The sequence below is a fragment of the Platichthys flesus genome, chromosome 10 (assembly GCF_949316205.1).
Source record: "Platichthys flesus chromosome 10, fPlaFle2.1, whole genome shotgun sequence".
Classification (NCBI taxonomy): domain Eukaryota; kingdom Metazoa; phylum Chordata; class Actinopteri; order Pleuronectiformes; family Pleuronectidae; genus Platichthys; species Platichthys flesus.
In genome coordinates this window covers 15955467-15971685 of record NC_084954.1, presented here as the reverse complement: position 1 = coordinate 15971685, position 16219 = coordinate 15955467, and the positions used below count along the sequence as shown (strand labels likewise).

Sequence of the window (16219 nt, the reverse complement as noted above, 5' to 3'; positions counted from 1 at the left end):
TTCTGTTTCATGGGCCTGAGGCAACGTGTCGTCACAGATGTTCCTGACAAGATCAGCATTTCATGCAAGTTATCTTTCTACTCCTGGATCCCTACAGAGTAATACAAGAGAAGTATCTTACAATTATGTTTGATAGATAATCAAAACTTATTTCCCATCATTCTACTATAAAGTGGTCAGAGTATTTAATGGGAGCTTCAGTATTAACCACAACCCCAGCCAACATCCGCATTAACATTTTTATTTGGCCGGAGTGTTGGAGGCCACCCTGCTCATTACACTACAGCTCCACTGTGTAAACAGAGTGCAGCATGAAAGGCGGTGAGGGGCCCCTGCATGCCTGTGGGAGTGTGGGGCGTACTTCATGGTTTATCCCTGAAAAAGAGCCATAATCTTCCAGCTAATCTAAAGCTTGGGTGGGAATTCCCCTCGCATGGAGGGCCGTAGTAGTCAGAAACAATTCTGTCTTCATTTTTTTTTTTTGTGATAAATTTGACATAAATATATATAGATATATAGATCGATTGAGAATTTTAGTTATTTATTCTCCCATCTCTCTAGAATGGTTTATCATTTTAATAATATTGTCTACACAACTTAATATAATATTCAGTTGCACATTTTGAGCATGGCTTGAATATTACTAATCTAATTGCAGTTTTATTGCACAGGCTTAACATTTTGACTTTTGGATTTTTAAACAACTGTCTGCCCCTAGTGCTCAAAATGGGAATTTACATACCTCATTCACAAATCTGACTGCAGCCTACCAGTCAGTAGTTACTCCTTATTTTGGAGGGTATCAAGAACATGTGAGAATCTTTTCTTCTTCTGATAAACATTCAATGTGCTTATTATAATCACCCACCAAATATTGTATTTTAAATTAGGAACAGCAGAAAAATGGCCGTGCTCATGCGCAGTCAAGTACCTTTTTTAAGTTTTAGTTGAGTGCAGTTAATTGAGGAGTTAGCTCTGAATCGAGGAAGGAGTAGAGACCCATCTACGTCTTCTTGGGTGACCTCTCCAGCTTAAACAACTCATTTTTATATAAGACAATCTGCCTGTGTAAAATGTCTGTGCTTGCATGTGGGCCACGAGGCTGCCATCTGCTGTACCTTCACAGTCCTGCAATTACACAGACCAGAGAATCTGGCTGATAATATCACGTATTTAAGTAATTCAATTCTTACATTGGGATAAAAAAAATGTATTCCAATCACACACCAGGACGTATTCACTGATATATTTAAAAATATTTAATGATAAAAAAAAATATTTAGAAATGAAGATACACTGGAAAGTCTACCCACACACAAACTTCAGCAGACAAACTTTCAGGCTTTTTTCCGGATGTGCAGGATGTGGATGTCTGGACTACTGAACTCAGGGTCTTGTTTGTCTGAAGGGATCTCCTCAAACCTGAAGTGTTGTTCCAGCAACTAGAAGATGACACAAAACACCACAGGGACTAAAAAGATGAAAACTTCCTTAAATGTATATTTATTTGCTGGGATTAACAAATGAAAAATGCACTATTTGATTCTCACCTCAAAAAATTGCCTCTCCACTTGTGGGTTGACGCCCTCTGTACGCTGCTCATAACAGCAAATGATGCAGGTGTCAGGTCCGGAGAGAAGCTTCAAGGTTTCCACAAGTGGAACAATCGACTATGCAGGAATAAGTGATGAGTCACAATCAGAGAAAACACGCACAACACTTACAGCTTGTTCTTTCTTTAGAATTATGTTAATGATGGTGACATCTTGCAGAGTCAGTGGAGCTGAAAGAAGAAAAATGGAATAAAATACCTGCTCATAATAGATGCAATCCGCCATGAGGACATAATGTGGAGACGGCAAGAAGTCCGACACATCTTCACCCCTATAAGGAGGATGGAAATCACCATACAGTCACCGGTTTATGTCTTACTATAGGTTAATCATGCCGCTGTGATGTACCTTTATGAATGAAATGCAACAGAACATAAAATAGGAAACATACAAACCATTTCAGTACCTTGGCAGTTACGGATCCACCGCTGATGTGAGCCTTGTTCTCCTGGATGTTCACTCTCAGGAGGGTCTGCAAATCCTCCAGGTCTGTCACGGTCACCTGAGCTCTGTGGGAATTAAGATCTATCGATTATTGATTGTGATCAGTTAAAGTTATATTTGCAAATCAATAGGAGCAGATGAATGTGTAGCTTGACACACTGACCGGTCCGCCTCTCACCCCAGTGTCGCTGCCATCAGACCCACTACTCCGGTCCCAGCTCCTAGCTCCAGCAGCCTCCTGCCGGCCCACACGTTCACTCCTGCGGACGGATCGTGAAACTGTTTCGTCTCTAAATATTTAGCGAGAACAATGGCCGCGTCCCAGACCACACAGCCCACATCCCCCAGGTAGCACTGCTTCACTTTTAAGGCACAGCCGTCGTTCTTCTCGATTTCTCGCACAAAATATTCATTTTCATCCGCGTCCGCCGCCATGTTTATCTGGACAGGAACTTGAAAGAGAGGAGTTCCGGTGTGCTTTCATCTTCAGAATAAAGCATGGCCTCAAAACAGCTGTGGAGCATGACACAATGGGTGAAACCAAATTAAACAAATTTTTCTACAGACTTATCTCTACCTAACAAGCAATTTCAACTGTTTAGTACAGTGGCCAAGAAGTGCACATCTACACATAAGAAATCACGACAGAAGATTGAGAAAACAAAACAATGACACAATTCACATAATCATAAATATGTATTTACTACACAGGATAATGAGAACAAACCTCTTTGTATTAGATTTGAGTCATTCCTCGAGTTGATATTAATGTTTTTATGGGAAAATTAAGTTTTTTTCCCAATCCCTTCCATCTCAAGTGACCCAGAGATTCTAAATATATCCAAATTCGTATCACTTCACTGCATAATTAGAACAAACCTATTTGCATCAGATTTGAGTGCTTCTGTTTAATATTAATATTTTTATAGAAAATGTATGTTTATCTTCCAAATCCCTTCCATGTCATGTGACCCAGTGGATCTAAACCAAAGCTGAATTGTGATATTACACTGGGCATTTAGGATATACCTCTTCATTGCATTTCAGTCCTTCAGTTTTACTATTTATTTATATATTTATTATACAAATTCAGCAGTTTTTTTTCAATAGCTTCCATGTCATGTGACCCCCAAACCCATGCCAGCTTGTTTGACTACTTTTGACAAATAGGACGTAGCTTTTTATAATGGATGTAAGTACTTTTTCTGTTTTATTCAAATATTTCCATGGGGAAATCATTTAATAAATTTAAATAGCGTCCATGTCATGTGACCCAGTAACCACCCTAATGGCGATGAACATGCGCAGTGACACCTACTGGCGGCGGGAATTTGCACAATCATCATGCTAACATTAGTCAAGTAAATGCTAAGCTAACCGAGGAACTTCTTCTTCTTTGTTGTCGACCGCGTATTTAGAGTTGTACGCGATTCCTCCATTGACCTGTCTGTGAAATGATTCGCAGCAGCACAGAGGAGGTGACAACCGGCGGTGACGCCTCAGACAGCGGACACACCTGGGCGGGGTCCCCGGTGGACAGAGCCGGAATGAACGAAACCACCTCACACGGTCCCCGCTCCACCTCCTCCGCTTCATCCCGTCAGAGTTTTGATGGAGGCTGTTCGAGCTCCGGCCCCAGACCCACACTACCTCCAACCGGCCCAGGTAAACTGATGGAGGAGTTAGCAGGTAGCTAAAATTAGCATGAAACCGTCTCCTGGAGGGATGGGGCCACAATATGTGAACAGCTCAGTGTCAGGATGAAGACATTTTCCTATGTTTTGACTGAATTCATTTTCTATATTCATAATTGTTTAAATAACCGGGAAAATTCCAGATTCACAACAAGAAATGGATGGACTCCAGACCAAGTGTTAAACCTAAGACTCTTGAACTACGTCAATCTTTCTTTCTTTTGTGTGTCTTTATACTAGGGCTGGGCAATAAGGCCATAAACATGTCCCATCAGTCGATGATGATAATTATTAATTCATTAAAAATCATATTAAATCCCATTATTATATCTTCTAAGTTTAAGCACTAATGAGGACTATCTTACATTGCTATTGATGGCATTTATAGATATTATTTTACTGCCCAGTCCTAGTTTATACTGTAATTGTGTATGAGTTCCCTAATAAACAATACAACTTCAGGTATCCATCCACCCATTATCTATACCACTTATCCTTTGAGGGTCACATGGGGGCTGGAGCTAATCCCAGCTGCTGACCTTGGGCGAGAGGCGGGATACACCCTGGACAGGCTGTCAGCACATCACAGGGCTGACATATAGAGACCAACAACCCTTTCATTTCAGATATCAAGTACCTATAGTTTGTCTTTCAAACGATAACGGGGACAAGTTTGTTAGACTGTCGGACTTGTCTCTGGTCAGCGCACTGCAGTTGTATTTAATGACAAACGCCTCTCCTTGTATTTCCCTGCAACATAGGTCAGTTTCCTCATGGCGTCACAGGGGGGAGGATAAATCCATCAGTGTTTGCAACCACTTCGGACAGCTCCTCCTTCCGCAGCCATGTAGGAACACCCAGACTGAGAAGGACCCCTGGGGCCGCAGGCACACACCCTGCACAGACACCACTTACTGATCACACTGGTACTTCTTAAATTATTCGTAGAGTAAGGTGAATAATTAGTTGGGGCAGAGTTTCTCATTCAGTTTTCTGTCATTTTTACACAGCAACAAGTTTCTCCTCTGCGACTACAACCTCTGCTGCCTCTGTGATTGTAGCACTGGTCGAAGGGCGTGGTTTGGCCAGGGGAGAGATCGGCATGGCCAGTCTCAACTTGAAATCTCCAGAGCTCGTACTTTGTCAGTTTGCAGACACTGGGACGTATGCCAAGGTAACCCATTCATTATAATATACAATAAACTACTATATTACATTATCCCTCCGCACTCAGAACTGACTCTGACACAGAGGAAATTCATGTGACAGTCATGTATTCCTCTTTTTTTAAGGTCATAAATAAGATTCACATCCTGGTGCCACTGGAGATACTGATGCCAGACACGGCGAGTGAGAAGGGAAAAGGGACCAAGCTGTTCAAACTCATCACTGAGAACTTCCCGGTACCAAACCACAATAGCTCTAATCAGTAAAACTCCATTCTTTCTAACAAATAACCATTTTAACACAGACACCCACCCACTAATGTCCTTTTATCCACTCACTCATTTACTCATTCTTACATTGAATTACTGTTACCTGGTTAAAGTGTATCTTATCTGTTGACATAGTGTGTCTATGGTGTGAGTTAATATCTTCACGTCTCATTCATGTTCTGTCAGTGTGTGGCTTTCACTGCGATCCAAAGGAAGTATTTCAATGAGAGAAAGGGACTGGAGTACATTCAGCAGCTGTGCGCTCCAGAATTTGGCACCGTTCTCATGGAAGTGCAAGCTAAGTACGCCGCTGTTTACAATAATCCATATAAATAGTTATACTGTGGCACTATACTGCTTTTTACTGTCTTGCGTCATGATATTTCCCCAGATATTATTGCCTGGCAGCTGCAGCTGCTTTGCTGAAATACTTAGAGTTCATCCAGAACTCTGTCTATGCTGCCAAGTCTCTTAAAGTGAGCTTTAAAGGGAGTGAGCAGACGACCATGATAGACTCAGCATCTGCCACCAATTTGGAGCTGGTGGTCAATAACAGAGACCACAGGTATGATGAAAAGAAATGGCATGGCCGTGAGAGAGTTGTACTTATATGCAGTGTCTGTGTGATGACAGATAAATTCAGTGGGCCTCTGCTGTTGCTTCTATGGATACAGGAGCGAACATTCTCTTTTAGGAGTGCTTAACCACACAAAAACCCCTGGTGGTGCTAGAAGACTACGCTCCAACATTCTGGAGCCTCTGGTCGATGTGGACACCATTAACATACGACTGGACGCTGTACATGAGCTATTACAGGACGAGGATCTCTTCTTTGGCCTGAAAAATGGTCGGGAAGAAGCACAATCAGTTTTCAATCACATATTAAATACTGTTATGTGAGCGCAACACAAGGGATTTGAATATCTGTTCTTTTACCCCCTCCAGCCATCGGTCATTTCCTTGACATTGACCAGCTGCTCTCGGTTCTCGTCCAAATCCCAAAGCAGGAAACGGTACGTACCGCACTTCAATTAGTCATGAGTGCAGAGGAGGGTTTCATTACAGTGGAATGTCCTCACGTGTATGCGGGACTTTGTCTACTTTAAAATGCTGACCTAGCTAAAAGGCACAAATTCAGCACACCTTAAGAATTGTTCTGTCTTTTTCTTTTTGTGCCCTTAAAATAAATTTTTCTACAGGTTCAGGTTGCTGAAGCAAAGATCACACATGTCATTCAGCTGAAACACACATTGGATCTGGTGCCAAGGTTAAGGGTCTGTACATGTTGGTGTATGACATCAGTTAGAATTCATCCTACTGTCATTTATTAAATAGGAAAAAGGATGTTTACTTTTCCTTTCAGTGTTACGTAGTTATAATAGTAATGCTAACTCCTCTCAGATGGTGTTGAAGAACTGCAACACAGCTCTACTTAAAGCCTACAGCACCTCGCTGGAAGACACCAGGTACTGAACCTTCTGCCTGCGAAGTAAAGTAACTACTTGGAAACTGTCTACACGTGACTTTCACTGTGTGTTTCTGTTTGTGTCCACCTCAGGTTTGACTTGATCCTAGAGCAGATCAAGACAGTGATTAATGACGACACAACCTACCTGAAGGGGAGTCTGAACATGCGCACGCAGAAGTGTTACGCCGTGCGACCAAATGTCAACGAGTTCCTTGACATTGCCCGCAGAGCCTACACTGAGATAGTTGACGACATTGCCGGTGTTTGTTCTGGCTGTTAAGTAGATATGGTTGTCTTTTACAGTGATTGTAAAAAGTATTCATAGGTCAAAAGGCCCATTAACTATCATGGTGTTCCCCAGGGCTAGTGAACCAAATGGGGGAGAAATACGGCTTTCCAATGCGAACCAGCTTCAGCACAGCTCGAGGATTCTTCATCCAGATGAAGCTTGAAGGTGTGATTCTGCCTGGAGGGAACCTGCCTCCAGAGTTCATCAAGGTACGGTCCAGCACAGATTCAGAGAGAGACCACAGACTAACAGATTTACTAAGAAAGTTGAACAGCGGCTTTGAATGAAGGAAGCTAAATTTCCCCTACAGTGTTCATAGTCTTTGAATCACAGAATGAAGAGGGTTTCATCATTTGTCACCTCAGGTATCCAAGCACAAGAACAACTACGGCTTCACCACTGCAGACCTGATGAAGATGAACGACCGCTGCGAGGAGGCCCTGAGGGAGATCTTTCACATTTCTTATGTGTGAGGAAATCATGATCCTGTGACTCACAAACACGCACAGTAATGTACCGAATACGTTTCACTGTACCGTATGTTGAATGACCAACAAATTAATTTGTACAGAGGCTTTCCTCGGCTGCACAATTTCTTAGCTGCGTAATCACAGTATTTCTTTGAATTATTGATTAGCTGGGTTAGTCTGATCAATTATTTGTGCAGTACTATTTCCCGCCATAGATGGATGTGATTGTGCAGAGGTCTTAAAATGTGGAGCCTATTCATTTTCCAAGTGTATTTGAAAGTTAATCGGTTGCCAGAGATTTGACGACCATTTAACACAAAATCATTCTCCACAAATAACACATAAATGATCTCTTATTGGAAACAGACCAAAATAATCAATTATCAGCTCATTCATTAAAGATTGGTTAAGTTTTCATCTTGACAAACCTGTCTAGATCGATTTTTATACTCCTCTCTTGTCCACCAGAGGCTGCTCTATGTTTGCCCTAATCTCTCCAGTGCTTTACGCCTGTTCTCACCTCTCTCTATGCAGTGTGATATGTCAACTGCTGAGCACCGTCCATGAGCACATCCACTGCCTGTACAAGCTCTCTGATGCTGTCTCCATGCTGGACATGCTGCTGTCACTGGCTAATGCATGCACCATCTCAGACTATGGTAAAGACCAAGCTTTGTTACTGTCCATCAACAAGTCAGTTAAACTATGAAATTAACCCTGAGGTGTGATCTGTTGACTGAGGGAGTACTGTGTGCACATCAGGCAGCACCCGGCCAACGTCGCACATGACAACCAGAAAGGTCTCCGCAGAGGTGGACGCTCAGCTGGTTTCTTTTTCTGTGTGTGTGGGTTGTGGGCAGCACCAGCCCGATCAGCCGCGTGGGTGGGGAGCGCTGGCCCTCAGCTGTCTGAAAGCGTCTCTTCATAGACACGTGCTGACTGCCTGCCCCCTTCCCTCGCTGCCAGATTGTTCTCAGATCACCCTTGTTACATAAGTGTGCACTAGTGCACTAGTGCACCGACAACTCCTCCTAGCAGAGGAGCTAGCTGCATTTAAACACTGCACACTCATCTCTAAGAATTCTGTTATTATACTGTGAAATCATATATGTATGAAATCAGATACTGTAATTTGGTATGTATTTTACCCAGAAAAGTTATAAGAGTCACAGTATATAGCTATAAAGGTTTGTAATTATACAAAGTAAAGTAATTTAGCGATTGATTTGTGTTTTTTTTCCTGCTGTGTCTGCCAGTGCGTCCAGAGTTCACAGACACTCTGGCAATAAAGCAGGGTCGTCACCCCATACTGGAGCGAATGGCTGGACAGCAGCCGGTATCGAACAATAGCTACATCTCCGAGGGCAGCAACTTTGTCATCATCACTGGACCCAACATGAGTGGCAAATCCACCTACCTCAAACAGGTGGCGCTGTGTCAGATCATGGCTCAAATAGGTCAGCAGCAAACCTTTCAGCATCACACAAAAAAAATGTTTACTTTTAGTTTTTTGAGTCAATCTCCTTGCGTCATTGTTCCAGGATCTTTTGTTCCGGCTGACTACGCCTCTTTTCGTATTGCTGATCAGATTTTTACCAGAATTGGTGTCGACGATGATTTTGAAACTAACTCTTCCACCTTCATGTTGGAAATGAAGGAAGTATGTTTCGTTCTTTCATTATATTTATATATATATATATATATATTTATATATAAGAAAATATAAAATTATCATTGACTGTACAATTCCTCCCCAAAGATCTCTTACATCATCCACAATGCAAGTGACAGGTCCCTGATCATCATAGATGAGTTGGGACGTGGTACCGGTGCTGAAGAGGGCATAGGCCTCTGTCACTCAGTGTGTGAGTTCCTCCTCGGTCTCAAGGTAAGGTCTCAAGTATTTTCCATTGTTGTCATGTAGCCACTCCTCTCGCTAGGATTAAAAAAAACAGACAAATTAGACGCCTGCTGTATCATTTAACCCGTCATTATCTGATGTGGAACACCTCTTAGGTCAACAGTAAGGCAGAAATACAAGACTGGTGCACGTTGACCTGTGTTTTAATCTTCAAGGCGTGTGCTGTTTGCAGGCGTTCACCCTGTTTGCCACGCACTTTCTTGAGCTGTGTCAACTGGAGTCTCTTTACCCAAACGTGGAAAACCAGCACATGGAGGTTCAGCACACGCGCAGTGTTAACAATGACGATGAGAGTGTGGTGTACACGTATCTGCTGAGTCGAGGATGCTCGGAGGAAAGACACTATGGTACAGAATTGGTGAAATAAAAGTGCGATTCTGTTGAAATTGGTTATTAAAAAGTAAAATAGCTTGTCTTTGCTTGTCTAGGTCTGAGAGCAGCTGAAATGACTGCCCTCCCTTTAAGTTTAATCCAAGAGGCAAAGATAATAGCCTCTAATGTCAGCCAGCAGCTCTTGGTATGTTTCACAAATATCACACGTTATCTCTTTCTTTTACCAGTTTACTTTAATATAAACCAGTCTTTGGCCTCTGGGGACAGATGGAACTCGTGTTTTATTTGTTCCATAAATAATCCTGGTTAATATCAGAGAAGTGCTGGACAAGACCTTAGGTGTGTCATTAATCTTTCAGGCCAAACATCATAGTGATCCAGAAACACAGAGGCAGAGAGCTGTGTACCACCTGGCCACTCGCCTCCTGCAGGCTGCCAGGAACTCCAGACTGGACCCAGACAGCCTACGCATGTATCTGAAAGGCCTGAGGAAGCAGTATGAGGCAGAGCTGCAGGCCGCAGGGCAGCCAGAGTCCATGGACGCAGAGGAGGAGTGACTGAGTCAGCTTTACAAAGGGGAGGGGCGGAGAAACAGCATATCACTGGGCATTTATCTATATTGGCTGGATTTGAGATTAAAATAGATTTACCTATTAGATTATTACAAGTCTAACAAATGCAGTAATAGAAAAAGAAATGTATCTTTTATTATTTGCATTAATTAGCTCTTTTATGTTTATCTGTCTTTTTGTATAGTATATTTTTTCAGCAACTCGTGCTGCATCGCATGTGGTTAGCTAACACACTGTCACTGGTGTGTATGGAAAGAGGGGGACCAGAGAATATCTGCTTCTTACATAATATACAAATCAGTGACTTCTTCAATAAGCTCCTTCCGCCAGGGAAAAATTTAAATTACCAGATATTGGTGTGTTTGTGTTTTTCATTAAACAAGCTAGTAAAGCAATTGTTTTCAAAGCAATTAATAAATTGAATATTTGTTCAAGTAGTCCCTTAATCTATCAATTATTTTTCAGTTTCTTTTTTTAAATAATTTGTGGTTAGTGGATTAATCCTTTGTTATCCTAGCAATCAAAAACCATAACTTCCATAGTTAATGTTTTTATCGGGTTAAATGCCTGAAAAAGTTATGGGCCATTATTTCGAGATCTTGAATCAGCATATATGTGGGTACCTGGGACTGCGCACCTGCTATATTAAACTGCAGTACTGAGCTGTACCTAATAAATTGGTAACTAAGTGTATTCTTTGTATGTCTGAAGTGTAGTGTCACTGTATGAAGAGATAAAACACATTGTTTAGCAGAGTTTCCAGACTGCCTAAAAATCTGTTCGATCAGACCCTTAACACATACTGAGTTTAAGTGGAGCCGTGTATTGTGCGTTCTGGTTTAACATAAAGCCGATGGTAACGTCACTCCTATATCTATGACGTCACAAGCCTCTGTTTCTACTTTGTTTTATTGGTGGATGGCAACCAACGTCAGGGTGAATTACCGCCACCTACTGTTTAAATCATGTTTCACAAATATCTTCATAGGCATATTAAAGGCAATAACAGACAGAATGTAGGCAAATATGGCTATGGTCTAATTTGGCATCAAAGCCGGGGGTTCATTAAGATGTTTAGTGATATAGACACACAAACATCATTTCAGTCACATTAACCAATTGTGAGGAGCACTTGGTCAAAATCTTGCATAATTTCAGACATTTAACACTGTTTTTAAAGATTTTGACTTCTTACTCAAACAGCTTCCTTGGATCAACCCTTTGGTAAGTAGATTATTTGAATTAAGCAGATTAAGTATGTTATTAATTATTAGAAAGTATGTTGTTACAATTTGAGCTTGGGATAAAAGGTTTTAGTATATAGTGTGGTCTTATTTTTATTGCATACAATAAATATATTCATAGGAGTAGTATTAGTGATTGAAATGAGCAATATTTATTGGTCTGTAATGTATCTATGTTTGAAGCAGTAGTTTTAGCATTGGTGGATTTTCAAGATTAAATGACAGAGTTTGATGAAACTTCTGTAAACCTTTCTGCTACATCCCTGGGAACTGGCTGTGTGAGGGCATATGTGGCTTTGTGTCTAAATCCCGTCTTTCCTATTCTCCTGACAGATGTAAGGAATCAGTATGCCTGAAAATGAGTTCAAAATCATTGTGGGGGAACTGCTCAATTCCCCCACTACAACATACGAGGCACAGAAATTCCTGGGCTGTGGCACCAACGGACTGGTCATCCAATGCAGGGATGTGAAAACCAATGACACGGTGGCCATAAAAATGTTCAAAAGGAAGACAGACATTGAGTTTGCGAAGGAAGAGGAGGAAATCTTAAGAGCCTTGGAGGACCTCCACTCAGAATGGTTCAACGTCGTCCGATTGAACTGCTCATTCACCTACAAGAGCCATTATTGTCTTGTGTTCGAGCTCCTGGACATGGATCTGCTGAAATTCATGAAGATCCATCCGGGTAAACGCCTTCAGCTGAAGCAGATCCGCCCCATTCTGCAGCAGGTTTGTTTTTTAAACTGAAGTTCTTCCACTGACTGCTTTGTAGGGTGAAGGCTGAACGAAAATGTGTCTGTTACAGTATTTTATTTAAATAATGATAATTACAAAGATAGATTAAATAATGTCCTTAAAGTCTAGAGATGCTGACTTGTGGAGGACACATGGGCCCCTTCAGTTCTTCCAATCATCACATTGAGTGTGTACAATCACTAGTGCTATGTATGGTGGTCTATCTCCAAACAATCTTATTAACCTGATCCTATAGTCGACTGTACGACTTTGGAATATCTGACTAATACTCAGTTGTTTCGTTTTTGACTGCCATCAATGAATATATGTTGTTGATGAAATTAACTCAGTACTTATTTGGGATTTCAGCTGGCTACATCCTTGGACTTTCTGAAAAGTGCAGGGATCGTCCATTCAGATTTGAAGCCTGAAAACATTATGATGGTGGATCATGTCAGGCAGCCACTGAAGGTCCAAGTCATTGACTTTGGCTTAGCCTGCAACAATCCTGAGGAAAAGATAGGACAGACACTCCAGACCTTGTGGTACAGGTATGTAACTGACAGCACAGCTGTATACCTGGGACAGCTGTGTTTGCTGAACTAAACAATTACAATTAAAAAAGACCTGAAGTACTATATTTGTGTTTCTCGTCTTCTTCTAAGATCTCCTGAGATTCTGCAATGTGAACCTTTCAACGAGGCCATCGATGTATGGTCTCTAGGCTGCATTGCTGCCGAATTGCTTATGGGCATACCACTGTTCCCTGCCCAGGATGAGGACAGCTTGGTCAGTATCACCTCACTGCACTGCAAATACATATATATAAATATATCTATAAACATATATATAGATATATTTATTCATTTTTAATCGTTACACACTTGATTAGAATAGGAAGAGAGTTTTTAGTAGAAGATCACTACTTTCTACTACTTTATTAATGAGACAAACTAGAGACACTTCATTTATATGTCTCAGTAATATAAGGGCACCTGATGTACCTGATCAACGCTGATGAGTTTGCAAACTTGAACTAAACTAATTCTCCCGACATTTTGTTTTCTCCACAGATGAGGCTAATCAGGTTAAGAAAGGATCTGCATGAGAGATACCTCACTCCATACTGGTTCTGGCCAATACACTTGATGGAAAGCAGATATATGGTAAGAAATTAGTTAGCAGCACTTAGCTGTGTCTATAGCTCACTATTATAGTGTCTTTGCTTCAGTCTGTGTTTCTTTTCCCTTGTCATCCACTGCCTCAGGAGCAAACAATCTCAATGAAACTATTCTTCATTTCAGTCAATAGTTTCAATTCTCGTTTGTGATCAACAGCCTGGATGAATTTATAATGGCTCAACATATCTTTTGAAAAACATTTGGCTTCATAATCCAAACACATGTAACAAACAATGTTTTTTTTCTCATCCTGTTAAAGCAGATTAATCAGTCCTCGGGAGAAGAAGCCAAAGCTGAACACTGTGACCTGGAGAGCTTTAACGATCTATTGGCACAGATGCTGATGACGAATCGGTTTGAAAGAATTGACCCCAGACTAATTCTCCAGCATCCGTTCATGTCGATGAGCCACCTGAAGGGACGGTACAAAAACAGCCTCTAGTGAGTGTGTGCTTAAACGGTCTGTATAAATCTGTGCTGACAGATATAGGTAAAACAAAAACATTTGATGAAAGGAGACTAAGGTGTTTGGCCAAGCAACTTCATTTGTCTTCCAGCACGAAATCGTCCGAGGGTCTGATGGACATTTGCCAGGAACAGAGCTATGGCGATGGAGCACATGTAGACCACACTGTCCTGCAAATGTCCCCGAACGAGGACTCCTCAAGAAGCACTGCCGGCCCAGCCATGGAGGGCAGCCCTGCTGGGATGATAGGGGAGAAGCATTCCTATTCTTTCTTGCAGAACTTCATCAGCATTTTGAAAAAAAAAGAAATGAACGCAAAACTTATAGCCCGGCAAAAGGTGGGTGTTGAAATATCTCCCCGTCTTGAGCATTTTATATGGTAGAAGAATAATTGAGCATTTTGGTAAATATTCTCTATTTTTGCCCAGATTTCAATGGGAAGAATGATAAAACTCTCATTAACTGTAGAGCTGCCGCCAAGAGCATTTTACAATGTGCATTTTTGTCAAATGTCAAACCGTTGCTTTGAGATCAAGAGTTAATAAAAAAAATTATCCACTTCACAGGATCAGAGCTATGGCTATGGAGAACATGTAGACCACACAGTCCTGCAAAATTCCATGAATGAGGACTCCTCCAGCAGCACTGCCGGCCCAGCAATGGAGGGCAGCCCTGCTGGGATGAGAAGGGAGAAGCATTCCTATTCCTTCTTGAAGAACTTCATCAGCAGTCGTAAAAAAGAAGAAATTAACGCAAAACTGAAAGCCCGGCAAAAGGTGGGTGTTTGAAATATCTCCCCGTCTTGAGCATTTTATATGGTAGAAGAATAATTGAGCATTTTGGTAAAAATTCTTTATTTCTTCCCAGATTTCAATGGGAAGAATAATAAAACTCTCATAAACTGTAGAGCTGCCGCCAAAAGCATTTTGCCATGTGCATTTTTGTCAAATGTCAAACCGCTGCTTTGAGATCAAGAGTTAAAACTGGCAAAAGGTGGTTGTTTGAAATATCTCCCCGTCTTGAGCATTTTATATGGTAGAAGAATATTTGAGCATTTTTGTAAATATTCTCTATTTCTTCCCAGATTTCAATGGGAAGAATGATAAAACTCTTATCTGTAGAGTTTTTGTCAAATGTCAAATCGCTGCTTTGAGATCAAGAGTTAAAACAAAATGTATCCACTTCACAGGTTCAGAGGTATGGCTATGGAGAACATGTAGACCACACAGTCCTGCAAAAGTCCATGAACAAGGACTCCTCCAGCAGCACTGCCGGCCCAGCCATGGAGGGCAGCCCTGCTGGGATGAGAGGGGAGAAGCGTTCCTATTCCTTCTTGCAGAACTTTATCATCAGTCCGAAAAAAGGAACAATTAATGCAAAACTGAAAGCTAGGCAAAAGGTGGGTGTTTGAAATATCTCCCCGTCTTGAGCATTTTATATGGTAGAAGAAAAATTTAGCATTTTGCTAAATATTCTCTATTTTTATCCAGATTTCAATGGGAAGAATGATAAAACTCTCTCACTAACTGTAGAGCTGCCGCCAAGAGCATTTTATAATGTGCATTTTTGTCAAATGTCAAACCGCTGCTTTGAGATCAAGGTTTCAAAAAAAAATGTATCCACTTCACAGACCAGTCAACTCCAAACCCAGATAAAAGGGCCCAAGTGGGAAAACGGGTCCACCACATGCACCAAGAAGAAGAAGTGGGACGATCCGACATCCTATTGCTACCCCACAAAAAAGAGAAACAGGACCTTCAAAAAGAGCTGACGGACTGTCAGAGACAGAACCATTTAGAAGCTGCCACCTCCAAATCAACCCAGGTGCATTCCCTTAAGAGCATGAAGAGGGACGAAGTAGAGCTGCCAGTGTTGGACAAAACCTCCCCAGAGAAGACAAAGAAATAGGTTGAAACGCGGTTAAAGCAAGTCATCTGACAAACTAAACGCCAAAGCATTTCCAGATAAGTTAGCCCTTTCTGGTTGGAGGACAACTGTTCTATTGTCATATATTGTAAAAATGTGGGGGTTTTGTTTGGCCATGTGGGCTATGACAAGAAATAAAAATTGCTATACCTAAAAAAAATTGAAGATTTTAGTTTTTATTGCAGAGCAAATTCGGTCTTGATGCTGCTAATACTGTCCTGAATGAGAAGTAAACCTACATACTCCTTTAATTTATATTTATAAATTGATATACTTTATATCATATTTTTATAATTTTAGATTTTTAGAAAAACAATAGTATTTCTGTTTTTAAGACTTAATCCTCTAGTTCCTCGGTTCCCAAACTTGGGTACATGTACCCCCAGGGGTACGCAAAGTGGTTCAGGGGGTACATGGGGAGAAA

At 41.3% G+C, this 16219-nt stretch overlaps 3 protein-coding genes across 4 annotated transcripts; 2 read left to right on the top strand and 1 right to left on the bottom strand.

The window, feature by feature from the left end:
- Window positions 1-1244: 1244 nt before the first annotated feature.
- On the bottom strand, window positions 1245-2531 carry vcpkmt (valosin containing protein lysine (K) methyltransferase). The gene is made up of 5 exons (XM_062396466.1): window positions 2236-2531; window positions 2009-2122; window positions 1812-1884; window positions 1551-1670; window positions 1245-1442 (listed from the first exon to the last, which is right to left on the bottom strand). The coding sequence occupies exons 1-5, from the start codon at window positions 2490-2492 to the stop codon at window positions 1338-1340; spliced, it is 669 nt and encodes a 222-aa protein (XP_062252450.1). The 5' UTR covers window positions 2493-2531; the 3' UTR covers window positions 1245-1337.
- An 868-nt stretch (window positions 2532-3399) lies between these two features.
- msh4 (mutS homolog 4) lies at window positions 3400-11459 on the top strand. Of its 2 annotated transcripts, XM_062396534.1 has the most exons (20): window positions 3400-3722; window positions 4513-4677; window positions 4762-4925; window positions 5044-5154; window positions 5374-5489; window positions 5579-5752; window positions 5862-6034; window positions 6133-6200; window positions 6387-6461; window positions 6589-6653; window positions 6746-6915; window positions 7017-7153; window positions 7310-7413; window positions 7949-8073; window positions 8671-8871; window positions 8956-9074; window positions 9174-9302; window positions 9508-9682; window positions 9764-9852; window positions 10028-11459. In XM_062396534.1, the coding sequence occupies exons 1-20, from the start codon at window positions 3512-3514 to the stop codon at window positions 10223-10225; spliced, it is 2769 nt and encodes a 922-aa protein (XP_062252518.1). In that variant the 5' UTR covers window positions 3400-3511; the 3' UTR covers window positions 10226-11459. The 2 variants fall into 2 exon arrangements, with proteins under 2 accessions (XP_062252518.1, XP_062252517.1); XM_062396533.1 differs by having other exon boundaries at window positions 8671-9074.
- A 313-nt stretch (window positions 11460-11772) lies between these two features.
- LOC133962175 (homeodomain-interacting protein kinase 2-like) lies at window positions 11773-15908 on the top strand. The gene is made up of 9 exons (XM_062397661.1): window positions 11773-12216; window positions 12592-12773; window positions 12888-13011; window positions 13296-13388; window positions 13663-13844; window positions 13961-14207; window positions 14436-14645; window positions 15059-15268; window positions 15500-15908. The coding sequence occupies exons 1-9, from the start codon at window positions 11833-11835 to the stop codon at window positions 15638-15640; spliced, it is 1773 nt and encodes a 590-aa protein (XP_062253645.1). The 5' UTR covers window positions 11773-11832; the 3' UTR covers window positions 15641-15908.
- The last annotated feature ends 311 nt before the right edge of the window (window positions 15909-16219 follow it).